At 42.6% G+C, this 27,506-nt stretch overlaps 1 protein-coding gene across 4 annotated transcripts in view; it reads right to left on the bottom strand.

The window, feature by feature from the left end:
* Nucleotides 1-26,443, bottom strand: part of LOC147690253 (60 kDa lysophospholipase-like) — a 520,410-nt gene extending 493,967 nt beyond the window's left edge. For 2 of the 4 annotated variants that reach the window (XM_086937887.1, XM_086937889.1), the window contains exons 1-2: nt 26,147-26,429; nt 3,164-3,247 (exon numbers count right to left, since the gene is read on the bottom strand). In XM_086937887.1, coding sequence (XP_086794013.1) covers nt 3,164-3,247; nt 26,147-26,420 — 358 coding nt within the window. In that variant the 5' untranslated portion in view covers nt 26,421-26,429. Of the gene's footprint in view, nt 1-3,163; nt 3,248-26,146 lie in introns of all 4 variants that reach the window. The other 2 variants (XM_086937888.1, XM_086937890.1) reach the window with 1 other exon arrangement.
* Nucleotides 26,444-27,506: the final 1,063 nt, after the last annotated feature.

Here is a 27,506-nt window from a genome sequence, read left to right as displayed (position 1 = left end):
CCCCTCAAGTCCACACACATCCTCCCGTTGGCACCTCCATCCTTAGGTGCCAGAACAATGGGGCCGAGCCACTCTAATGCCTCTATTCATTCAATAACCCCTAAGTCTAATAGCTTCTTGAGCTCAGCCTTCAATGGTTCCACCATCATGTTGGGCACTCTCCTCACATTATGCACACAGGGCACACCCTTTTCTTTTAGAACAATACAGTGTTCAAAAGCTTTGAGACAACCAAAGGCATCAGTAAAAACTTCAGGGAATTTATCAAAATACTCACATCCCTGATTTTCACAATCTACTAGTATAACTTGATCTCTAGGGTTTTTTTTGCACTTCGGTTAAGCATGATACCCAAATCACGTTGGTGTCTCCATCCCAACAGGTTATCGCCTCTTTCTGCTACATAGACCTTGCCAACAGCATGCCTCCCCTTGAATCGTATCCTAGCCTCAACATAACCAAGGACATTGATCCTTGCACCTCCATAGCGGACAGGATTGATATCAGGAGGCAAAAGTGGCACACTGTCCAATCCTACTCTCTTGTCCCATTGTTTGTTGCCTATCATGGTGAAAGGTGAACCAGAGTCAGCTAACACCACAAAATCATGCCCATTCACCATAATATCACATTCTGGCATTGTTATTTTTCCTGCATCAACACCACTTTCACTTCCTTTGACATTTAAGATAACTGTGCGCACAGTTTCAGGCTCACTCTCCGTGACACAGGTTTCCCAGAGGACCTGCAAACACCAGCATAGTGTCCTTCAGCACCACATTTGTTACACGCACACCCTCTGGCTTAATAATTAGGATAATTGGAAAGGTGTGAGAAACTCCCACACCTAAAACACTTCATTTTCTGGGAGTCACTGACACTCTTGTCATTTGCATTACAATCTGCATTAGGAAAGAGAGTTTCAAGTTCAGCTTTCAATGGAAAACCTCTGCTAGGACCACGTACAGTGCAGGCATCCTTTTCAGTTCTCTTAATCTTGTCTTTAGGCAAAATGTTGGCTATATTTTCACAATACTCTGAACAGTCAGAATTCAGAAAGATCAAAATACAAGAAAACCCAAAAGATAGCCCAAAGAAATTGGGAAGATAATATTTGAGAAGATCTTATAAAATATGCTAACATTGGGGACCAAGCTATGTTTTGGAAATTGACGACACATGGAAGCAAACAAAATATGATGGCTTTTGATCACTACCTAGATTCTAATACCAGGCAGAGGCATTTTGCAAATCTCTGATATTACCATTGATTTGGATTTAGACCAAGACCGCACAAGAGATCTTTGGGGACTTTTAATATCAAGGCGAGTACCACCATTACAGTTTAGCATGGAGGACACAGGGCTTGCTGTAGCAGCCATGAAGCCATCAAAGGCACCTGGTCCAGACAGAATACCAGGGAACTTATTCAAGCATGCCCCGGAAGTGTGGATTCCATCCATGAACAAATTAACAAACGTAATAGCTAGGGGGCAGCCGATTCCAGAGTCCTGGAAAGGAAACTAAATGACATGCAGCGGATATTAAAAACAGACAATTCCAGCCTCATAGTATTTGGCCTCAGTCGCTTCCTACTGACCACTAACTTTATAAGAACAAAGAGGGCAAAAATTTTAAAACATTCTTTAATTGTATTGCCAGGAATCTAAGCCAAAGCTCATATCTATTAGTTGGGGTGCATCACTTTGTATGAGTTGTTAAGCTGAAAATGAACAGTTTTTAGAAGGACAAATTGATCGTTTCGATGCAACTACCAAAACAATGTTATTTGTTATGCCCTCCTACAGATTTTATATTTTTTGAAATATTTTGAATATGTTATGACTTGATAGGCCCGGTTAGACAAAGCTAGATTGTTGAACTTACTCTTAAGAGCATCTAAATAGTATTAACCTTTGTACCTTTTGCACACGCACTTCAACCAGCTTATGCTGATGGTTAAGCGCAACGGTCTAGCATAATATTTGTATTTTGAACTGAAAATGAGTTGAAAAAAAATAGCCATTTATGTCAATGTTTTCACCTGTAACGTCTTCTAATTCTGACAGCTGTTTGAAAGCAATATACCGTTACATCTGCTGGACCTTTTCGGTTATGGGGGATATATAGGACTTTGTTATATTCTAGGCACAATATTTATGGTAGTTTATTCTGTATATATTTGATTAGTCTTAATTGTTAATATTACTGATGTCAAGCTATTGCTGTCACTGGGTTTGTGATGTCATTAGATATAGATTGTTATGTTTCAATGCTGGAGGAGAATTGTACTGGATTGGACTTAAACAGCAGATGATGTGCTGTGTAGAGATCTACTATCTCAATAAATGTATCACTTCAACTCTACCTGTATCCAGTAATTATTGAGGTTATCACAAAATTTGGCGACAAGGACTCTACACAGCAGAACCTACGCATCAATCTTTCACCTTTATCATCTGCTACTCATCAAACATCTATTCTAACAAGGCGCTGGTTGCATCTATCTCATCAACAGCTGGTGGATCTAGTTACTTCTTTTCTTCAAGGATCATCTAACAGATTGCAAGATAAGTCCATTTTTATTTGACTTACCGCTCTTATCTATGAAGGCTTGCGCTATTGAATTTTGACATTAATCTAATGACACTCATGCGTGTATTTGCACATAATATCTAAAAGGGTGCAAAGTGAAGTGACTTTCATCACACGCAATTTGTGTCAATCGTCTTCATCACACGTAATTTTTGTCAAGCGTCTATGCCAGAGACCACGTAGTTATCCAACAAGGGATACAAGCATTTCAACCATCTTGCGTCAATGCTTGAGACCACGAAGTTATCCAACACGGGATATGAGGGTTTCATACATCTAAACTTTTTAATATCATTTTGACTGTGGCTGTTGAAGTTTTTCATAATTTGACTATATCGTGACTGCTTTAAAGAAAAGGGAGAATGAGTCTTCAAGTACAGCACAGCTCAACTGCATTTTCATTGCGGTCTATTTTATCAATGTTTCTCTTCAGTTTAAAAAGTAGTTGGATTTCAATACTTTATCTTAAGTGACTGTATTTTGTTACTGAAAACATACTGGATTTCAAGAGATCGCATTTCATAGGATCGTATTTTCAGTTTGATGTGTACTTTTGAAAGTTTCCTACCTGTGTTCGTCAGGATTCCGAGCGTGTATTTTCTCACGCACAGCATTTGGGAATCTTCCTGTGTCTCGCTTCTTCTCACGTCATCTGTTTCAACGCGAAATTTCGGAGGCCAACCATTACGCATGTGCGAGATTATATTCATGCCAACCACGTCAAATTTGCCAACCAATCTGCCATTTTCTATCGCTTTTGATGAAGAATTCTCAAGAATGACATCACAATAGCCACTCTTTTGTTTTAACATTTTTTTCCTTCAGAAATTCAACTATGTCATAAGGCTGATTGTTTTAGGATGAAGCAATTGGACTTTTCTTTTTAACATTTCAACATTTTTAACCTTTATTCAACAAGCAGATCACAGTGATTTGCACACTTTAGATATTTAAAAAACACTAATATTTACAGTGTATTCAAGATAATATTGTAAATGCATTCAAGCGGATTATAGTGAATCTCACGTTTTTATTTGTCATTTTTTTACAGCATTTTTAAAAAGAAAATAACATATTGAAGCTGACCACAGTTTTTCGCATACTTTTGACAATCAACATTTGCAATATTTTTTTAAAATATAGTATCAAACAAATGCTGTAATCTAGGTATTTTATCTATATATGTCTAGTTAAAAAATGTATTTTTTGTATTACTATTAATATTGCGTGTTGTTCGACAATGTCCTCTTTACAATCTGTGAATGCTCCACCTTCATTTCTCAAGACTCCAGGGGAACCTCCTGTAAAATGGGATATTTGGTTTGATGCCTTTGTGACGTATTTAGGCGCAATTGGTGCCTTACGGTATCGTCCAGAGAGAAAGAAATTGTTATTATTACACTTGTTAGGATTTGAAGGAAGATCAATTTTCAAGCATCTACCTGATTTACCTGGCAACGGAGATATTTTAGATGAATATCAGTGCACTGTTGCAAAACTTAAAATACGTTTTGATAAACAACCTAATTTGATTGTACTTAGACACAAGTTTTTCAAGAGGAAGCAGTCTGAGAGTGAAGACGTAGATGGTTACATCTCTGCTCTTAGAAAACTTGCCTCTGTGTGTCTTTTTGATAATTTCACAGAACAATTGATCCGCGATCAATTTGTGGTAAATTGTAAGGATAAACAGATTAGACAAAAACTGTTATGATCTGGATAATCTCTTACTGGATGAAACCATTAAAGTTGCAAAAAGCATTGAAACTTAAGGAGTTAGAGGGCAAACCTACTGAAGCTATCAATTTTGTAGGCCCTATAAAAAAACAAATACAAATAATAAGTCTGTAAAAAAAAGGGAACATCGGTTTTTCTAAAACAAAATCCGAAAATTCTATACCTAGCAATGTTTGTTTACGATGTGGGAGTTCTTCTCATGGGAAGGTGTCCAAGTGTCCAGCATTGAATTCAACATGTAATTACTGTAAGAATGTTGGACACTTTGCTGCTGTGTGTTTGAAAAAGAAGTTACAAAACAAATCTGTAGCCTGTGTGTTAGAATCAGACGACAATGACCCAGAAGGGGAGATTGTTTCTGTTGTACAAGATCAATTAGTGTCCAATTAATCTAATATACCACTTACGGGAGATCCATCGTCTTGTGTTGACCCTATTGTCGAGATCACTGTAGGGGATAAGAATCTTAATCTGCTAGTGGATTCTGGTGCCAGAATTACCATGATCACACGAACCTTTTTATGATACATGGGGTGAAAGAACATTTTCCGCCAGATAGATCTCCTGTCTCTTGTGAGGGACGTAAGATTGACTTACTTGGGTTCATAGAAGAATTTCTTGTATTTAAAGGAAGGAAAATTAGAGGCAAGATCTATGTTGCTGTCAAAGAACTAAATATATTAGGCTGGTTTCACCAGGGTTTGTTTGGGATGCAACTGAAACCAGGGACAAAAGAACACGTTATGGTTGTCACTTTTGAAGAAGAGAGTTCTAGATGGTCTAATGAGTTTCCAACTGTGTTTAGCAATACGTTGGGAAAAATTGCTGGGTTCAAGCACAAAATAATTGTAAATGAGGGAGCTACACCTATTAAACATAAACTCAGGAGTGTCCCGTTCAGCGTTAGAGAGGATCTTAACAACGAACTCTCTTCCCTGTGTGATATGGGAATCATTGAACCAACAGATTCATCCCTTTGGTTGTCGCCTTTAGTGGTGGCAAGAAAACGAGATGGGAAGTTGAGAGTTTGTGTGGATCTCAGATCACTCAACAAGGAGATCTGGGTTGATTCTCAACCCTTGCCCAAAATAACAGACTTGTTTTCAAGTATCAAAGATGCCAAAGTCTTTTCAAAGTTAGACTTGGCTAGCGCCTACCACCAAATAGAACTTCATCCTGATTTGCGATCATTAACAGCTTTTGTTTCACCTCTTGGAACCTTTCGTTATAAGAGGATGCCTTTCGGGTTGGCATCTGCAGCGTCAGTGCTCCAGAAGGTTATGCAGAATATGTTGATGGGTGTAGAAGGAGTCCTTGTGTTTCAGGATGATGTCCTTATGTATACCAAGGATAATGTGTCTCATGACAACATCAGAGGTTTTAGAAATTTTTAATAAAAATGGTGTGATTTTGAAAAATGAAAAATGCAAATTTTCATGTGACGAAATCGAATATTCAGGACACCTCCTATCTCATGAAGGAGTTAAGCCCGGACAAGGTCTCATTGATGCCATTATGAATGCAACCGTACCTAATGATAAGACCGGTGTTAAGTCACTATTGGGGTTACTGGAGTATTACTCTAGTTTTATCAATAATTAAGCTTCTATGGTCAGACCTAACAGCAATCTTCTTAAAACTTCCACTAAGTTCATATGGTCATCGGAATGTGACCGTGCTTTTATTGAAGTTAAAGAGGCTCTAAAACACTTTTGACCCAGAATTATCGTGTCGTATTACAGTCGATGCAAGCAAAGTGGGGTTGGGAGCAATACTTACTCAACAGGCTGGAAATCAAGAAGTTAATGTTGCTTTTGCATCAAGGGTTCTCAGGAGCGCAGAAATACCATACTCCGTTATCGAAAAAGAACTGTTAGTGTGTTTGTGGGCTATTGATAAATAACGTCCATTTGTTTGGGGCAAACATTTTGACCTACTCACAGATCATAAACCTTTGGTCTCAATATTGTCTTCAGGTCCTAGCAAATGTTGCACACCAAGGATTTCCAGGATGTTTAGCAAACTGTTACAGTATCAATTCAATATTACACATATTGCTGGAGGCAAAAACATCAGAGCTGACTATCTTTCACGTTTTCCTCAATGTTCTGATGTTAGTGAGGGAACAGGTTTTCATGAATTGAATGATGAAGATTGTTTCGTAGCATCTGTAGATGTTCCCATTTTGGCTGTTGGATCTGAGGAAGAGTGGGAATTATCAATAGAAGACAATTTATTGATGAGGTGTGACAAATTGGTTCCTCCACATTTGCTTAGACCTGTTATAATCAAAGAGTCTCATGAAGGACATTTAGGGATTTCTCTTACTATAAGGAGAGTTCGTGAAAATTTTTGGTGGCCAAGAATGGACAATGAAATCAGAACAGCAGAGGAAAATTGACTTGTGTGCTCTTCATCAGAGAAAACACTCAAAGTAAGTACACCACCATTGTCTCCTATTGAGTGTCCCTCTGGACCTTTCTTAAAGCTAGTGGAATAAAACACCTCATAAGTTCTTTATATTATCCACAGGGAAATGGTCTAGTGGAGAGAATGAACAGAGCTGTTGGTGAATGTATAAAGTGGGCAGTCAGTGGAAAACATGATGTTTTGTCTGCCTTGGAAAGTATGCTGTGGTTCTATAGGACCACACCACATTCTACCACAAAATGTTCTCCTTTTGAAGTTCTAAGAGGAAGGAAAGCTAATACCAGTTTCCGTCCTGGATGGATGAACAAATGGATTGACTCATTGGTGGATATTGAGTCAATTATGGAGAGTGTGAAGTCTAATGTAGACATTGTAGGAGGGTGGATACCTGACTATGGTTGCCCCCAACTTTTTGCCTGGTGTTTTGCTGGTTTTCCGACTTAGTTGACCTGGGACCCTGCTATTCAGGGCCCCAGGCCTACTGCTCTCTCTGTAAAATGGATTCCATGTACCTTAGGTACATAACCAATTGGTACTGGGCCACCTTATCAGACCCTGTAACTCAGGGCATAGGTGTACCCAGGGCCTACCAGGGGCTGCAGCATGTATTATGCCACCCCTGGCTGGCCATCTAAATCTGACACAACTGGCTGCACAACAGCTGGGGCAATGTGGTGTACTCACCCTTTGCTTTAGATATAGTATACCTATATCTAACCCTAAAATGGACACATAGATTCCTATCAGTCACTCCTATGGCAGGCCTTGACAATCCTGAAGGCAGAGTGCTTGGAATCATGTGAGATGGTGCTCTGGCATGAGCTGAGCCCGTTTGCAGCTTGCGGGACCAAGTCCTAATAGCTGTTCCATGATAACGCATACCATATACTCTTAAGTGCATTATAATCCTCGCGGTTATATGCCAACTCTGGTATCGCTTTATCAAAACATGTCGAGTAAGGTGTCATACGAATTGGAATACTAACCCCTCGCCAATTCTGGCGACGGGGTTAGCATTCCACCCTTCTAGAGGGACACGACATGTATGTAACTGTGAACCCCGGTTAAAGTTAACTCAAGCCTCAGCATCACAAAATGGATGCTGCCACCCAGACACACGTCTGACCTCCTGCTGCTGGGAGTCCTTCCAGCGAGGGAGGCTTGGACAAAGGGTTTCCTGTCAGGGGCGGTGCTAGCACCATCCCAGACAGGGTTTTGTGTATCCTGGGTAGGCAGGGCTTTAGAGGAAGGTGACTGCAAGTGGCACCCCGGTGCTCACTATGCATAGGCCGGCTAGAACCAGTTCCAGGGGCACACCAGCCCCTGAGCTGGGGAAAGTCCGGCATGGGAGAGGGGTGTAACCACCCCCCTTCCTGGTCCCACCCATGGGCAGGACCTAGTCGCGTGCCAGCCCCTTTTCCTAGTATAAAGATAGGAGCGGGCCCCCTTCCAAATTAGATCATCTTTGAATCCTGAAACTACTTTCCACGAAAGGAACTCAAGACTTCTTCCTAAGATTTCTCCCTTGTGACTAAGGAGTAGTCACCATGCATCTGCGGGCACCGACTAAGAACACTGCGGTTTGCTGCACGGCCTTCCTCCGGAATCCGACCGACCAGCACGACGAGACCCGGCTCCCTGGCACCTCTGACCTCTACCTACATCATCAGCCCAGCTGAGATCCGTGGGTGTGACGAGACCTCGAGGGACCGGCCATCTTCAGAACGCTTATCCAGCACGACCGCCGAGGGATCCTCGAGTGAGTGCTTTGGGGTTCGAGAAGCCCTAACCCTGAGCAGCTCCAGCACCGAAGTCCAGCCCCCCAGCATCCACCAGATCTGCGTGGGGCCCTTCTGCTCTTTGCTGCTCACCGCGTTGTCCGGCTACTTGCCTGCTGGCTTGTGGCCCTCTTGACAACGCACCACGACGACAACACCGCTGGTCTTGTTGCTCCAGACTGGCCCATGCTCCCCTCCAACAGAGGAGCACCCCGGACCCTCCTGGTCCACTCCAGACGCCATTTTAAGTCCACCGCGTGGGCTTGCATTTGCCAAGACTTGTTGCCCCAATCCTGGGTCCAGCGACGTCGACAGCAGATACCTTCGTGGGACAGCTCGCACCTCCATCCTGGTCGCCGACAACGCCTCCTGGTCCGTGAGACTGCAGAGCCCAGCGTCGCCCACTCACCTGGTCGAGGTGACTCCATCCGGTGCCATCCTGGTGCCCATCTAATCACTGGCTAGTGATTCAGAACTTGGTCCCCTCTGCTTACAGGCATCCTCCATCATCGATCCAGGCTTGGATCCCTCTGAATCTCTTCACTGGTCGCCTGCCAGCAACTTCTTCTTTCAGGCTCCATAGACTGCAACGAGGATTCCCGACGTCTTTCCAGACCTATGCAGCCCCAGCCCCTGGGCTAGGTAACCTCAGCATTTTGGTGCTCCAGCATAGCCTCACTATCCAAGGGTCCAGATCCTTTTTCGTTTCAGCTCTACCTAGTCGGATTCGTCCGATAACACTAACTTTACGAAATCTAGCATCCATAGACTTTGTCCCGCATCCCGTGTGAGAGTGCACACTCTGCACCCGATCTCCCTAGGCCTCCTGCTAGTAATCTGAAGGTTCAGTAGTCCAGTCCTAGTGATCCTAAAGCCTATTAGAATAGTACCTACCTGCTAGTAATTTCGCATTTCACTTTTAGAGTATATGGTTTTTCGCGCCCCTCGGGCATTTGTGTAAATTGTGCGACTTTGAGTATTTTCATAAGAGTTTTGTATTGTGCTTAGCACCCTGTCCTCATAAAGAGTCCAGGGTTGTTGTGTTCTAAATAAATATACTTTTATTTTCATAACAACTTGTGTTGTGTCCTTTCACTTGGTGTTCAAGGGGTATATGTAATGGTATAACAGCTGGCTTAACACGCCCTCTAGAGTTTAGCCTAAAGACTGCTCTTGTCCATGCTACTAGGATAGCTGGTATACGGTTGACTTACAACCAATCATCAATAAGGGTTGTTTGGACTGATACAAAGTGCTCACTAGAATAGTGAACATTATATATCAGGCCAACTTCTCACAGACATCATGCAAAATAAAGAGAAAAAATGGTTTGACAAGAAGAAAGGTGTTAAAATAGTTAATTTGTGTTTGGGTGATTTTGTAAGAATCAGGAATCCTGTGCACACTAAGAAAGGAAAAGGTAAGTTCAGTGACCCACTGAAAGTTATTAGAATTGGGAACAACTGTGTCCAAGTGGAGTGGGTTTTTGTGGAATGTCTCAAAGATAGTCAAACTTAAATCTGATGGTTCTAAATTACAGATCAGTAATGACTAACAATTCTACCTCTTCTGTACAAAGAAGAAAAAGTTCTAGAGTGTCTATAAATACTCGTATGTTTCGTGGTTAGGATTTTTAGATTTTGCACTTTTATTTTGAAGACAATTATTTAAGAATGTTTATTGTACTATGTTTTTATTTGTAGAAAAGGAGGTATGTTATATTCTAGGCACAATATTTATGGTAGTTTATTCTGTATATATTAGATTAGTCTTAATTGTTAATATTACTGATGTCAAGTTATTGCTGTTACTGGGTTTGTGAAGTCATTAGATATAGAATGTTATGTTTCAATGCTGGAGGATAACTGTACTGGATTGGACTTGAACAGCAGATGATGTGCTGTGTAGAGAGCTACTATCTCAATAAATGTATCACTTCAACTCTACCTGTATCCAGTAAATATTGAGGTTACCACAGACTTGTAGATTCACCAAGAACCCGAAGACACCCAGAGCCAATAACTGAGCAGCGTCTTGCAATGGTTTTTTATTATGTACCTGGTATGTAACAATTAATTTGGGAAAATATATACATGGCAAAATCGGTATGAAAGACACCTATGTATTTCTGAAATTCAAACAAAATGTAGAGTTTAGGAAACAGTAGATATTTGCACATTTCCGAAATTGTGAGTACCCATACTAGCATGAGAATTATAGGTCATTTTTCAAAATGACTTCTTTTTTACACATTGTCTTTCATTTGGAAGGCAGAAATGCATCGAAAGTCAATAGGTAATAACAGTTGCTCTACAATTCTGTGTTACCCTGAGTCTCCCGATAAAAATGGTACCTCACTTGTGTGGGTAGGCCTAGTGCCCGCAACAGGAAACGGTTCAAAACGCAACATAGACACACTTTATTTTTACAGTGAATACAGACCCTTTTTTTGTAAAACCATTGCTTTAGATTTTGAACCCTAGCTCTGCCGGCACCTAGGGAAACCTACCGAACATATACATTTTTGAAAACTAAACACCCAGGGGAATCCAGGATGGGGTGACTTGACTGGCTCTCACCAGGTTCTGTTACCCAGAATCCCTTGCAAACCTAAAGGTTTGTCCCAAAAAACACATTCCTTACATTTCTGTAGTGGAAAGTTCTGGAATGTGCGTGGATCCACAAAATTCCACCAATTTCCCCAAAGTCTTCCGAGAAAAATGGTACCTCACTTGTTGTGGTTAGGCCTAGGGCCCTCAACAGAAAACGGACCAAAATGCAAAGTGGACACACCACATTTTCACAGTGAAAACTGACCCTTTTTTTGCAAAGTGCCTAGCTCTAGATTTTGAACCCTAACTCTGCCTGTACCTAGGGAAACCTACCAAACCTATAGATTTTTGAAACCTAGACACCCAGGGGAATCCAGGATGGGGTGACTTGACTGGCTGTCACCAGGTTTTGTTATCCAGGATCCCTTGCAAACCTAAACATTTGTCCTCAGAAAACACCTTTTCCTCACATTTATGTGGTGGAAAGTTCTGGAATTTGCGTGGGTCCACAAAATTCTACCCAGCCAGCATTCCCCAAAGTCTTCCAAGAAAAATGGTTCCTCCCTTGTGTGGGTTGGTCAAGTACCCGCGACATGCAAGGGCCCAAAACCTATTGAGGCGACTTCAAAATTATCTATCACAAAACAACATGGTTTTGCAAGGGAGGGTTCCATGAGTTTTTGGCCCCATGCTCGGTGGCCATCTAGGGCAACCTACCAAATCCACACATTTCTGAACACTAGACAACCTAGGGAGTCCAGGAAGTTATGGCTTGCGTGGGTCCCCCATCATTTCCCTACCGAGAATCCCCTGCAAACCTCAAAAAGCACTTTTTCTCAAATTTCTGTGTGGGGAAGTTGTAGAATCTGCGTGGAGCCACAAATTTCCATCTACATAGTATTCCCCCAGTTCTCCCGATAAAAACGATACCTCACTCACGTGGGTGGGTCAGGTACCCGCGACAAGCAAGGGCCCCAAACCTACTGAGACGACATCAAAATTACCTATAACAAAACAACCTGCAAGGGGGGGTCCCGTGAGTTTTTGGCCCCGGGATCAGCGGCCACCTAGGGAAACCTACCAAACCCACAAATTCTGGAAACTAGACACACAGGGGGAGTCCAGCAAGCTATGGTCCCCCAACATTTCCCTACCCAGAATCCCCTGCAAACCTCAAATTTTGTTGAAAAAATATATTTTTTCTCACAATTTTGTGTGGGAAAGTTGAAGGATCACTGGGCTGACACAAATTTCCCTCCACCCAGCGTTCCCCCAGCTCTCCCAATAAAAATGGTACCTCACTTGGGGGGGTAGGCATAGTGGTTGCAACAGGAAATAGCCAAATCGTACTGTGGAGACTTCAAAATTACCTATAACAAAACTACCTGGATTGAGGGCTGGAACCTGGGGTTTTGGCCCTGGGCTCGCCGCCATCTAGGGAAACCTACCAAACCCACACATTTCTGAAAACTAGACACCCTGGGGAGCCTAAAGAGGTATGGCTTGCGTGGATCCCCCAACGTTTCCCTACCAAGAATCCCCTGCAAACCTCAAATTTAGCTGAAATAAGCACTTTATCAAATTTCTGTGTGGGAAAGTTGTGGAATCTGCATGGAGCCACAAATTTCCATCTACACAGCATTCCCCCAGTTCTCCCGATAAAAATGATACCTCACTCACGTGGGTGGGTTAGGTAAGGGCCCCAAACCTACGGAGGCGACATAAAAATTACCTATAACCAAACAACCTGGTTTTGCAAGGGGGCTTCCATGAGTTTTTAGCCCTGGGCTCAGCGGCCACCTGGGAAACCTACCAAACCCACAAATTCTGGAAACTAGACACCCAGGGGAAGTCCAGCAAGCTATGGCTTGCTTGGGTCCCCCAACATTTTCCTACCCAGAATCCCCTGCAAACCTCAAATTTTGTTGAAAAAAATCTACTTTTTCTCACAATTCTGTGTGGGAAAGTTGAAGGATCATGGGCTGACACAAATTTCCTACCACCCAGCATACCCCCAGGTTTCCGAATAAAAATGGTACCTCACTTGTGGGGGTAGGCATAGGGGAAACACCCATTACAACGATGGTCTTTTCACGCAGTGCCATTGCAACGCAACTTTCACATCGCAGGAGGCTTTACATCGCATGCTTTTAGAACGCAGGCTACAACTGCGCATAGACTTTACATCGCTACCAATTACAACGTGTCCATGCTGCATGCTGTAGCCTGCGTGCTGCGATGACCAATTACATAGCCTGTGTGTGATGCGATGACAGATGTTTTAAATATTGCAACGCGTGCTGAGTGAAGAGCAGGCTGCGATGACAGATTACATAGCCTGCGTGATGCGATGACAGATGTTTTAAATATTACAATGCGTGCTGCGATGACAGATGACATATGACATAGCCTGCCACGGAAGATGTTTTAAATGTTACAACGCATGCTGCGTCCTGCAGGACACCGTGCTGCGTGCTGTAACCTGGTAGGGTATTCAACCCAGCTGGCGTTTCATTTAATATCTCGAAAATAACTAAAACGAATTCTAAATGTGTCTCTTATCCTGCGTTTCCACATCATAGCAGATTGTGTGTTGTACAATGTTTGAAATGTTATGAAGCCTATACTCGAGAATTTAGAAATAATGTTGCAGGACAATTGTTGATTGCCTTACAGAGGCCTTTTCGCCCAGTCACTGCCGCAACTCTAGCCAGGTGGGTGACTTGGTTGTTAAATCTGGCAGGTATTGATAAGTTGATCTTTGTAGCCCATTCTGTAAGAGGAGCATGGCTTCTAAAGCTTTTGCTACAGGATCCCGATTGGAAGATATTATGACTGCGGACAGAGGTACAACTAGAGCCACATTTTGGTGGGCTGGCTACTTAAAATTTCGGTCGGGGGGGGGGTTGATTCTTCCAGTGTTAGTTAGAGTGGAGATGCAGGGACTCTAAGACCAGTTGAAAAAACAACAAAGCCTTGTTAGAAAGTTAATGGTCTTTTAAAGACCTGTGAAGTACTCAGGTGCGGCTGTGTGTGTGCCTGCGAAACTGTCTCAGCCCGGGCAGCCACACACGACTGGGAGGCTGAAGCACTTTCAGCCCGATTGGAGTTGCGCGCCTGACTGCAGCGGATTGATCTTCTGATTCTACTTTAAAGACGTTTTATCATAAACCAATTGTAGATGTACCAACTATGGTGGTGGATCAACTTTAATCTAGCATAATCTGAAGCCTCCGTGGACTGAGCTAGAATAAAAAAATTCTAGCTAGCGCTTCAAGAATTTTCAATTCTATTAAGGACACGGAGGCGAGTATTGTCACACCCTAGAAACTATTGTACAATATGAGGTTTGATTTGTTCATATTGACAAATTTGATTTTATATAACGTTATGTATTATGATGTTGGGTTTCTTCCCGCCCATATTCTAGTTGGAAATACATTCAGTGAATGGTATATTACGGTGTATATTCTCTTTTCAGGAGAGCAGAATAAACCGGCTTAAGGAGTCAAGAGGAAATCAAATTCGGATTAAGGGAAGATGCTCCTGTGGTTACGTTCAGGTTCAAGTCGATGAAGGAATCAGCAAAGTTCAAGAAAAATGGGTTGGGTAAGCTGACAAGGGGGGTAATATTGTTGTCATGGATACTATCAATTACAAGGCAGAGATCTACACACAACTTGAACCTCTTAAAGGGAATCCACTTGAACGACTTAAATTGTTGATTAATAATAGACTCAAACAGTGGTATGACCAGACACTTCTAGACAATGATGAATTTACATACTTAACAGTTTCTTACCCAAGGGCACCATGTTTATACACTCTACCCAAAGTTCATAAAAACAGAGAGAAACCACCTGATAGACCCATAATTTCTGGGATTGGTGGCCCAACTGAGAGACTTTCTGAGTTAATTGAAACATTTCTAAGACCTTATGTAAACAATCTTCCCTCCCATATTCAAGACACCAAACATGTACTGAATATTTTGGCAGATGTGACATGGGAAACCGGGATGTATCTAGTGACTCAAGATGTGGTTTCCCTCTATTCTATTATCCAACATAATTTGGGATTAGCTGCTCTTGAAACCTTCTTAAACAGGAGACCAGCAGAATTACTGGAGCATACCAAAATGATTTTGGAGATGGCAGAACTTGTACTTCAGACAAATGGTATAGACAATGCCTTGGTACTGCGATGGGTGCCAGATTTGCTCCGTCTTTTGCCAACCTCTTTATGGGGTGGTTCGAGGCGGAGTGGATCTGGGGCCGTCGCGGTCAGAGGTGGGTGGATTTTATCTATTACTGGGGTCGCTTTATAGATGATTGTCTTATGATTTGGACAGGGACCCTAGATGATTTACATGCTTTTTTTTATTTTCTGTATGACAACAATGTTAATCTTAGATTTACCACCCAATATAGTCATGAGAAAATTTCTTCCCTTGATATTGACCTATATGCCCATGAAGATAAACTTTGTTCTAGGATGTACAGGAAATAGACGAGTTGTAACTCTTTACTCCACGCAACAAGATGCCACCCGCAAAGCCAGATAAATTCGATACCCTATGGTGAAATGGTTAGGGCACGTAGGAATTGCTCAGTAGAAACAGAATTCTGGTGGGATATCCAAGATATGGCAAATCGATTTGAAGCCAGGGGTTACAATCCTAAAGTTATTGAAAAGGCAAAAAAGAGAGTATATGGTTTGAAACGTACACAGACCCTGGCACCAAGGAAGGAACTTACAGAAAGTAAGACATCACAAACAGTACGCCTTGTCACTAATTACAATAGCGAGAGCTATAAATTGTATTCAGTACTAAATAGGCACTGGCACTTATTGAAGGCAGACAAGGACCTTGTACCATTTTTACAAGAAAGACTGAGTATTACTTTTAGGAAAGGTAAATCACTTTCCAATGATTTATGTCCCAGTTACCGCACCAGGTTACCAAATATTTGGTTGATGAGCCCTACCATGGGCTTTCACAAATGTGGTTGATGTAGTTCGTGCAGGTGGGCACAGAAGAAGGTTGTTAATTTTAGCTATAATGGATCAGAAAGATTTGAGATCAAGACTTTTATCACATGTGATACCACGTTTGTTGTCTACATAATAGAATGCTCCTGTGGTAAAATCTATGTCGGGAGCACTATTCGGCGGTAAGGGGCACGAGGCACCAGCAGGGCTGCGAGCGTGCGGGGACTTCATTTCCCAGAAGTCCCTGCGAGACCAAGGAAGAGCTTCCGGTCCGCTCTCCCTGCTGGCCCGCCCCCCGCCCATCCAAGGTTTTTAAAAAGCGTCCCTGTTCCCACCACCTGTGGGACACTTACACTCATTGTTGAACGGAGGATCCAGGCACAGAGAAACGAGGCTTTCCAGTGCATCAGGGCACTTTGACCATCAGCGCACGAGGCTTCCTGTCTACTCCTCGCCGCACCCGCTCCGCGGGTGCCGCTTCGCTGCTGGGTTACAGCGCCAGCAGCTTCCTGGGAGGACACGCGAGGACTCTTAGCGGCAAGGCGGTAAGGGGCGCGAGGCACCAGCAGGGCTGCGAGCGTGCGGGGACTTCATTTCCCAGAAGTCCCTGCGAGACCAAGGAAGAGCTTCCGGTCCGCTCTCCCTGCTGGCCCGCCCCCCGCCCTTTCTGCGCCTCCTACAAAAAGCCAACTAACTCCCGCAGCGCGGGACGCAGCCCGGGCTAAGACTGGGCAAAGACAGGGCCGTTTGAGGCCGTTCGAGTACGGGAGAGTCCGGTCCGGCCCACGCCTCTAACAACTATACCCCGGCCTCCCCAATACAGACACCCATAAACATCTTGACACCCTCTACAATTGGTCAATCTAATACCCTTCCCAGGTGAACACTCATTGCAAAATGAACACGAGATCCACCAGGCAGAAAAAAACAAAAAAGAATGGTATAGGTGACCAACTACTAGGTCCAATGGACGACTTTCTGGCCAAAGCAAATACTTTCATCGACCAGAGTATAAGCTTAATCGAGGGTAGAGTTTCTACTGAACTGGCAATTGCACGTCGTTCATCAATGGGATTACTTGCAACAGCAAAAACTCCAGAAATACAGCCAGCCTCAACGCAAATGGCGGTGACCAAAAACAGACTTAGCCTACCCAATAATGTCGATTTGTCAGCATCCCAAATATCTGTAACCCTCTCAGAAACCGATCTTGAGAATACCCCTGATATCTTTCCCGACCCCACACCTGAAGAAACCAGACAAATGAGAGGCAAGCGGGAGGGGGCCGTAAAAAAACGGAACGCTAAGAGTAAATCTGATCATACTACAAACTCCATAACATCCAAACATCCAATATCGGTCACTGATACAAACGTTTCAGTGATTTCTAACCACTCTGCTCCCCCAACTAATAACGTGGTAACAATTCACCATGTACCGCGTGATCTCTGTGATGCCTTAATGCCAGATTCGCTAACCTCACAAAACACAGGAAGACAAAGAGAATCAGCAAGACTAATCACAGAGATAGCTTTCCTTTTAAATTCCCATATACGCCCACTAGAAACAAGACTCAGTAATATAGAGAGGCAGCTAACAAAAATTATTGGCTCTCTAAAATCCATATCTCCACAACCTCATACCAAGCCCCCTTCAAATCCAGAACCCATACACCTTGCTTCAAAGAAAACTGCAACTGTACCTCCCCCACAGTCCAAAAAGCAAACCACATTAATCCTCCCAACAAACACCACCATTCCACAAAAGTCAACTCCCACGCCCCTGGTTATCCCCCCACAAGCTAGTTCCCAATCAATACCAACTGCAAATTCTACTTCCACAAAAACTCCCGCTCCTAAAACACCGGCACCCAAAACACCTGTAACAACAAACACTAAACCACCGCAAACAAAAAATTCCCCGAGAGGGACAACCGAACAAGTGCCCACCCTAAATTTACCACCTGAGGCCACCCCATACGTGGTAGTTATGACGGGGGTCCCCGAACTTACAGGTGAGGGGACTGAACCCAACTGGTCATTAAAGAACAAGGTCCAGTATTGGTTGAATACAAATCGTCCCGTCCCGCCACCTTGGAAAGTAAAATAGCTTCAGTATCCCGGACCTCGTGGGTAGGTTACAGGAAAACAACAATTCGAGGAGACTGTATAGTCATTACGTTTGAGGATCCCAGCATAGCTGATTATATATGCTCCTGGGAACGTAACAACTCCTCTGGGGGGATTGTAACAAGACCCTTGTCTTACTTTTACCCGAAAAGGTTCAATAATAACAATTACCAACGTAACTTTGACAACATGTGGAGGAAGCCAATTCCGCAACCATGGGAGCTAGAAACTGCCGCCACCAATCCTGTAATGCGACTTACTGAACCTATTAACTCTCGGTATCCATCTAATCTGAGGTATCCATCTAATCTGAGCCATCAGCAGAGAGAAGTCCCATGGCAGATCGTGGGCCCTCAAAACAGATTTGGAAACTGGGAGCAATGGGAGAGACCACCTCACCAACCTTTTGGCTCTAACTATGAAGACACCAGTAATGGGCAACACTGGCTAGGCTTCCCGACCACGAACAGGTTTAGTGGCCTGGAAATGGTCGATTGACAAACAACTAACTCACCAGAGCCCTCATCAACTACAGTAGCATTTTCACACCCAATTCCAGCGCCTACCCTATCTATATCACACAAGTACAATGTTGCACAAGAACACAAACCCACCCAGCTTTCTATGGTCTTCTGGAATGTGGCCGGCCTCCGAAACAAGATTGAGGATGGCTCGGCAGCGGTTTTCTTGAAGGACTATCAAATCATTTCTATTCAAGAAACCTGGGCAATGGCTGCCCTCCATCTAGTGGGATACAGAACATTTATCTCTCCCGCCCTTCCCAGCACCTCAGGTAGACCTAAGGGGGGTCTGGTAATATACATGGCTAACACAATTGTAGACATAAAGATCATCAAGACAGACCTCCTTCCGAACTTTCAGATCCTCACTTTTTCTGTAGGGAAAAAAACTCGTATCTCAATAGTAAACACATATAACAACTTGGATTCTGATAATTTAGTGAGCGTTCTTGACCAAATTCAAGACAAAATAACCGAACACACTCACTTTAAACAGAAAGTGGACATTGCTCACGTAATTTGGGGTGGCGACTTCAATCTGCATCCCTGCCCCAATATTGATACCTGTGGAATAGTAGACGAGTCTGACATTCCTTTAACTCACTTCACCCACTCAGGAGTGGGGTCTGCTATGAACAAAATACTCTCAGACTTGGACCTGCAAATTTTGAATCCCACACAACAAACAACCAATAAACTAGAGCCTACATATAGAGGAAGGGGCCACGAGACCACCGTGGATTATATATTAGTTACAGAAGCCCTAAAATCGCAAATCGGAACATTTAAAATCTTGGAAAACTGTCTCAGTGACCACTCCGCTCTAAGTCTAAGTCTCCAATTACATCACTCAAATTCTCTGATGGTAACTATAGCCAACACATTATCACAGAATAGGCTCGAGCTGAATAAGACCAATGGCTTCACAATCAAATGGGAAAAAGTGGACCCCAATATCCTTACGAAGAGACTAGTTACTCTTGCCTATAAAAACATTTCGATTTGTCTTGATCCCCAAGCGGAGGCCAACCAAATCCTGGAAAATTTCAATACCATCATGGAACATGTCAAAAACCTGTTAACCAGAACTTCCAACCAAAATAAGAAAAAGACCACAGGTTGGTTTAATCGAGATTGTACGAAAGCACAGACTAACTTGAGGAAAGCTCTTGGAGAATCTAACAGAGATGTAATAAAGATCCAAGGCCTCAGAAGAGAATATACTATTGCCAGAAAGACGAGAAAAAAAGAACTAGAAACATCGCTGTGGAAGGCCTTGCACGAGAGCGCACTCCCGAAGGACACCCAGGCTTTCTGGAAAATAGTCAAATCCCCCTCTTTAACTGATTCCAGTGGACCAAAAATAGATGTGGCCATAGACGAGGCCACATGGATGAGTCATTTCTCGAAAATTTTTCAATCCACACCTAATAGCGATCCGTACCAGTCTACATACAACCCAGTCACCTTCCCTATCTCCCTGGAAGTTGACCTACAAGATTTTGAAAAAGCGTTATCCTTAAGTAGGCCCGGAAAAGCCCCCGGTCCTGACGGGGTCCCTGTCGATTTATTTAAATTCCTTCCCGACCTCTGGACCCCAATAATCACGAGAGTTTGTATTGCAACTATGGAACTCGGATTGCTAGACTCATGGTCATCATCAATAATGGTCCCCATTTTTATGAAGGGGGACAGGCAAGATGTCAAGTGCTACCGTCCAATCTCCCTTCTTGATTCTCTGGGTAAAGTGGTTGGCAGAGTCCTCCTTGGCAAGTTGCAACAATGGGTAGCTGACGAAAACATCCTCTCTGACCTACAGTTCGGCTTCAGGGAGGGCTTTGGAACTATTGAGCAAGCATTAAATCTTTCCTTGCTTACATCCAAGTATACCCTTGCAAAAACAGGTACTATTTTTATGACATACGTGGATTTGTCCTCCGCATTCGACTGTGTCTCACATACCAAGCTCTGGTCGTTACTGAGCAAGATGGGGGTAGACCCTCCTCTCTTGGATTTTCTAAGGGAACTCTACAGCGGGGCCACAGCGAGAGTGAGGTTCGGGACAAGAGGAGAATTGACGGCACCATTTGGGGTAGAGCGGGGAGTGAGGCAAGGCTGTGTCCTCGCCCCCTTTCTCTTTTCACTATACACCAACGGCCTCGAAGAGTGTATGCTGAAGGGGGGAAGAGACCTTCCAAAAGTAAAAGACCGCCTGATCCCCGCCCTGCTCTACGCGGATGACGCTGTCATTTTAGCTCGAACTCCAATTGAACTACAGAAATTACTAACCAAATATGCAGATTTTATGGCTGCCTTGGACCTGCATATAAATGTTAAAAAAACCTTTGTTATGGTGGTCGGTGGCACAAAAAAACCTGTAAAGACCATCTTTCTGAAAGAACAAACAATTGAAAGAACCTCGCAATACCCCTATTTGGGTATCATGATAGATGATGCCCTAAATTGGAAAGCGGCGGTAGAGGCTAGGAGACATCTTTTTAAAAGAGCGATTATGGCACTAATGAAATTTTCAAATAGACTAGGGAAAAAACCTCCAGTGGAACTGCTACAAATATATGCTGCGAAGTGCCAATCCACAGCATTATACGGTGCTGGGATCTGGGGGCATATAAACACCGGCCCCATTCAAAAAGAGGAAAACATCTTCACGAGATTCCTTCTATCAATACCACGAGGCACCTCCATCTATGCCTCGCATATAGAATTGGGAATCCCATTTATTGAAGATTTGATCAAAATCCAACCTCTAATGCTTTGGAGAAGAGTCTGGTTATCCGAAGAAAACAATCTGACCAAAAACATTCTACGAGATATCATGGAGTTGGACCACGCTAAAAAAATACCTTGGCTCTCCTACATTAGAAATTTCCTCTATGATCTAGGGATCGAGAAATATTATTACAACCCAGAACTAATGAAGGAAATCTCTAAAAAAGAACTAAAACAAATAGCACTGAGCCACTTGGACTCCCAGAGACTAGCAACGCTGGCCACAAAAAAATCCGTTACGCATGCAATCATTATTCAGCAGACTCTGAAAATTCAGCCATATCTTACACTGGAGATTTCCACCTACGAAAAGATGCTCCTAACAAGGTTCAGATTGAACCTATTTTTCAGACTGGTGACCTTTCCCGAAAAGAACAATTGGAGTACCCAAATGGTCCTGTGCCCCTGTGACGATCATTCCCAACAGTCCACCATCCATACAGTACTTTTCTGTAAGTTCTATCATCCACACCGAAAGACATGGCTCATTCCCTTATTAAAAAAATGGGGTCATAGACAATGCCGCCCAGCGATGTTATCACTCCAATTTCTGGACTCAGAATGCACGGTATATCATGTACTAAACTTTTTAAAATGTATCATGAGACACAGAAATAACCTGTAAACTGTAATTTACTACTTTTCGCTTTTCGTAACAAATTGGTAAAAATAACCTTTTTTGAGTTTAAAATTTTGTAATCTCTTTTTAAATTAACTGAATGTTTTTATAACTATGTTATCTTTTATGGCTTTTTCAAACTGTAAAAACCGAATAAAGATTATTATTATTATTATTATTCGTAATTAATTACACGGGGAATAAGTATTTGCATCTTACAAGATGGCGCCCAAATTTAGAAGTTGGAAGTAACAGATTACCTTAATGACGGTAGAGAAAATTGATGAGGCGAATTTGTGATTGAGAGCACATAGTTTGACTTACGATATATATTGATCCGACGAAAGGATCCATGTCAGTGCAAACTTATGATTTGAGTTAGCTTGACATATCGGTATTGATATAATTGACCGAAACTCGTTACGCGATCTCTTTCGTGAAAGAGTTGTTTATCCTATGGAGAATGTTACAAACAGAAGGTTGATCATTAAATATATGCAATTGAGAATGGTGACATATACCATGAATCAAATAACTTCACCAGGCATTTCAGAGTATTATTTGCACATTAGAAGATGGCGCTGAACTTTTATATGTATAAATAGTAAGTTCAAGATGCCGCCCATGCTAGACGCCGAAGCAGATCGTGGAGATACTTGCGTGGGTTCTCGGTGAGTGATGATCTTTAGTAACCTAATCTAAGAGTTAGAATTGCTTTGGTATTACTTTGAGAGTGGTTGTTATAGCCCATATTATTATATTTTGTAGAATACGGATTTGAACGACCAAAAAAGAGCCTTTATACTTTATATAGAATCCAAAGGCTTTGGATGAACTTACTGAACATATATAAAGAACATACAAGCAGTATATGACCTGGTGAGTTTCTTATTTTGAATTAAAGGACTATGGGAACCAATAGAATAGTCTTGGTAATATTAGCTGAGTTTACACCGTAGATTATATTTCGTCCTATATTATACTTTTATTGGATACGCATGTGGACTACAGACACCATTGTATGGTGAAATCATTGGAAACTCTTGGGGAGTGGACAAGTAGAAGGAAGGGGGTGAGTAGGATGCGATTTGATATAACAATGGAACATCAGAATAGTGATAGTAAAGTGTTTAATGGAATAGGTTTCGTTTAACTCATTGAAACCCTATTATTTTATACGGTGGTACTAACAGGAACACATGTTAACCACAATGTACATATTAGATTATTATTGATACCAGTGGAGCATTGGTGATAAACTGTAGAGTGGAATTATTATTATATTCATGTTGTTTAGAGATTTGGCGCAGGGTCTATATATATGAGGTTGTCATTTGAGTATTCAATATTTTATTATTATTACAGATCCGGTTCCAACTACATTAAGGGAACTACTTTGGAACATGTGCATGATGTTGAAATACGTGAAACATTCTCATTCATGCAATATGCATGTTCATGGAATATAAGGTTTCTTTTGCACATCAGGTGATTTTGGTGGATAGTACTATTCTTAACCTCTTCTCTTTTCGTAACTTTCTAGTTCACAATAGGGCCTACTTACTCTACTATTTCTGTACACACTCGGCAAACTGGTGAGTGTTATGATAAGTAGGATCCCTTTTTGCTAAGTTGTTGTTATTATTATTTGGGTTGCAGCCCTGAGGAAGTCAATGTATGATCTAATAATCATGACGAAACACGTGTTGGCTGCACTACTGTGAAGAAACTTGCTGATGATCAGATCAACTTGTACAATAAAGAAATAACAATTGGAAGATAATCCCGGATTTGATTTTGGACTTGAATTTGAAGCGTGCGCTATCCAAGACTTGGAACATTTATGACTATACGATTAGTTATTGTTGGATATATTGAGTGCTCGGAGGGCATTTTGTTAGCAAAGTTCAAGGTTAAATTTTAAGGATTGTGTTTGAAGGTTTACGCGAAGAAAGAGGAAGCAGTATTGCGCCAGAGACATATATACCAATGGGCGCTATGTGATTGGTGCATACTATGGAGGGGATTGTCCTTCCGGGGTTATGCTATTTTAAAGTGTATAGGCTGCTGTTTATATCAGTAAAGTAAAGAGAAGCATAATCTTTACCTCCATGTCCTTAATAACATTGAAAATGATTGACGCGCTAGCTAGGATTTTTTTTATTCTATGCCCATGCCCCAGTGCCCTTGAGCAAGCCCTTTCCTGGGAATAGAATTTAAGACCCACCAGTCAACACGTGCAAGGCCCGCCTAAAGGGCGGTCCTCTTTGTCAGGCATAGCTAAAATTAAAGGGCCTCATTTATCAGGCCCCTTGCGCCATCAGAACTTCACGTATTGTGAAGTTCCGTGGCGCAGAAGCCTGCGTGATATTTATCAGGCAGAACTAAGCCACTTTTTTGGGCGTACTGCTGCCTGATAAATATCAGTCCCTTTAGCGCAGTGTTCTGCGTTAAAGGGGCGTGCAATGGGTGTTGCTGGGGGCATTCCCAGCAACAATCATGGCCTTTTGACACTGTCCCAGATTTACGAGAAATCGTAAATCTAAGGCAGTGCCAAAAGCTTACGATGCGCAACGGTGAGAAATATCTTTATTTCTCCTCGTTTTTCCTTTTTTTCTATGTGTGCTGCATTCTACAGCACACATAGAAAGAGGAAAAGCCTCTTGTGAATATTTTTGTTCAGAAAGGTTTCCCTTCCTGTACAAAAATAATCATCCCCGCAAGGCTGGCACCCTTGCACCAGTGCAAGGGTGCCTGCGCTGGCGCACATCAGCCCATTGTGCGCCGGCGCAGGGGAAAAGGACAGGAATGCGCCGTATCTTATAGATACGGCGCATTCCTGCCCTTTTCTTTTGCCGTAGGGAAGCGCAGCAGGAAGGCCTGCTGCGCTTCCCTACAGCAAAACCTCATAAATGAGGCCCCAAGTGTTTTTGAGGGAAAAAGGAACTTGATTTGAACACCAAGAATATCGTATTTTCATGAAGAAAACTATGGTATAGATGCATCAAAGGAAAAACCGGTCGCAAACTGGCAGATTCTCAGAATCTGCCCCTTTGCGACCAGTATTTTTGCATTTGGGATTCATCATCCCAAATGCAAAAATCGCAATTTAAGAAATCGCAAAATTTAGATTACTTAAATTGCGATTGCATTTAAGGAATCTCAAATTGAGATTCCTTAAATGCAATGCATCAAAGTAAAAAAATCAGCGATTTCGCTATTAGGGGGAGCAAATTACCATGAAGTTGAACTTCATGGTAATTTGCAAAAACTTTGAAAAATGCACTAAAGTGCATTTTTCAAAGTTCCATTTTACACACACACATGCCCTTGGGGCATGTGTGTGTGCAAGATGTTCTCATATGCAGATTTCAGGGGTGCAACAGGGTGTCCTTTTGACACCCTGGCACCCTTGAAATTGCATTCTCAATTTGCGATTCTCTAATTGAGAATCGCAAATTGAGAATGTCTTCCCATTCATTCATATGGGCCTCTATGCCCATAGGAATGAATGGGGAGGTATTCCTTAATTGCGAGTCGCAATTTACGAGTCGCAATTAAGGAATGTTTAGAAATCACTAGTATTTTTGCGGTTTCTACATGCATAGCCTTTTGCTATTCCTTATTAGCGGATCCTTATTTTTCGCTAATAAGGAATCGCAAATGGCATTGTTGATGCATCTATACCTATGATTCATATTTAAGCTAAGGAGTGTGTTTTTCCCTCAAGCTTGCATGAGTGCATTATTCTCACAAAGAAAACAATAGTTTCAACAGGGAACGTGCAGATTTATAGAAGAAAATGGTGGCATTATTTTAACAGGAAAACATTTTAGCTGACAAATGTAAAGAAAAAGAGGTCGCTCCTTTGCAAAAGATAACTGAAGCATATATCAATCGAGAATGCTTCGTGTTAATGTTAATTATGGTGCTACCTGGAAAAGGATGCGTGTAAAAGTATTTCAAGCAGGGGGGATGCGTCCCAATTAATGAAACTCCTCACCATCGTCCTTCTTGGTCATTCCGATGGTGCCCCCGGTGAAGATAACAAGCACTCGGACCTCGGAGTCGATTCCGCTGAGAGTCTCTTGAGAAGCCGAGATGCTGCGGCTGCTGGAATGGTACCGGCAGCGGTCCGGTGTCCGAGCCTCTCCACCCTTCGAGGTAGGGGACGCCGTGGGCAGCCCTGCGGCCACCTCAGCCTCCACCCCATTCAGGCTTGTACGGGACAAGGCTCTACCTAGCACAGAGTTCGGACTTTCCTTATTGTCTGCCATGATCTTTCGAACTAGGCGCTCGCGGGAGGAGGCTCTATTTATGGGAGCTGCGCATGTCACGTGATCTGCGGCTACGTCATTATTGCAGCCGCCCCCTGTACAATGTGCGTCGTGCATGCATTGCACACACAGTACATGTGCGTGAACTGGCTGAGCTATAGATGTGCGATGCAAAAGTATTCTGGTTCAAAGTTAGCATACGGAGGGCACAGAGATCACAAATCGCAGTGCCAGAAGCCCAATATTTTTTTCCCCATTTTAGTATTGGCATTTACCATAATGCAGTGCATTGCTTTAAATGGGTGCGGAGTACCTGCACTTCTTCAATTTGCAAGAGAGAGTACCTACATTTCTCAATGGGGATTCATTACTTTGAATGTGAGACTACTGGCACTTCTCAATAACACAGTGTTATTGAGTGTCTGGGTAATGCCTACACTTTTTAAAATTCCTTTTCAACCACTGACGTAGGGTAAAGCACGAGCGTGTTTGCCAAAGTCTTTAAATATTTCTGCGGCTTGATTCTGTGTTAAGTAGTGAGTACATGAATTCTCACATTAGAAAAGCCTGAGAGATTCCAGTCCAAAATAAAGATTTCAGATTGCATATCATGATGCTCCATCTAAAGAAAGGACTTCTAATATAATTCTCTTGTCATTTGTATATTCTTGTAAATACCTTTAAAATAATTCAGCGGCAACTCCCCCATTAGGGCAGAAGAGCGTCGCCCCACTGGCTGAGAGCCACCAAACACAAGCATACAAAATATAATGATAATAAAACAATTGTATTATATTTGTCTTTTTCATGCAGGCTGCCAGCCAGGGGTAGGGCGGGCCCATCGCTTCTGATGACAGCATCTGCAAGGGAGGAGGAGTGATGGCCATTCCTAAATGCGCATGCCGGTTTGGACGGCCAAACCGACATGCGCACTCAGCAGCCTCCAATCCGAACTGTGTTGCACAACTGGGTGGAGAGCAGATACAGGCTACTATTCCCTGTGTGACCGAATAACTAGCCCGCTCACACTAATCCAACACTTCTCTCATGCTGGGTAATAGTCAGAGGTCGAAGTGGGGAGGGTGG

Source organism: Lissotriton vulgaris, chromosome 9, assembly GCF_964263255.1.
Source record: "Lissotriton vulgaris chromosome 9, aLisVul1.2, whole genome shotgun sequence".
NCBI lineage: Eukaryota > Metazoa > Chordata > Amphibia > Caudata > Salamandridae > Lissotriton > Lissotriton vulgaris.
This window is presented reverse-complemented; position numbering and strand designations above follow the sequence as displayed.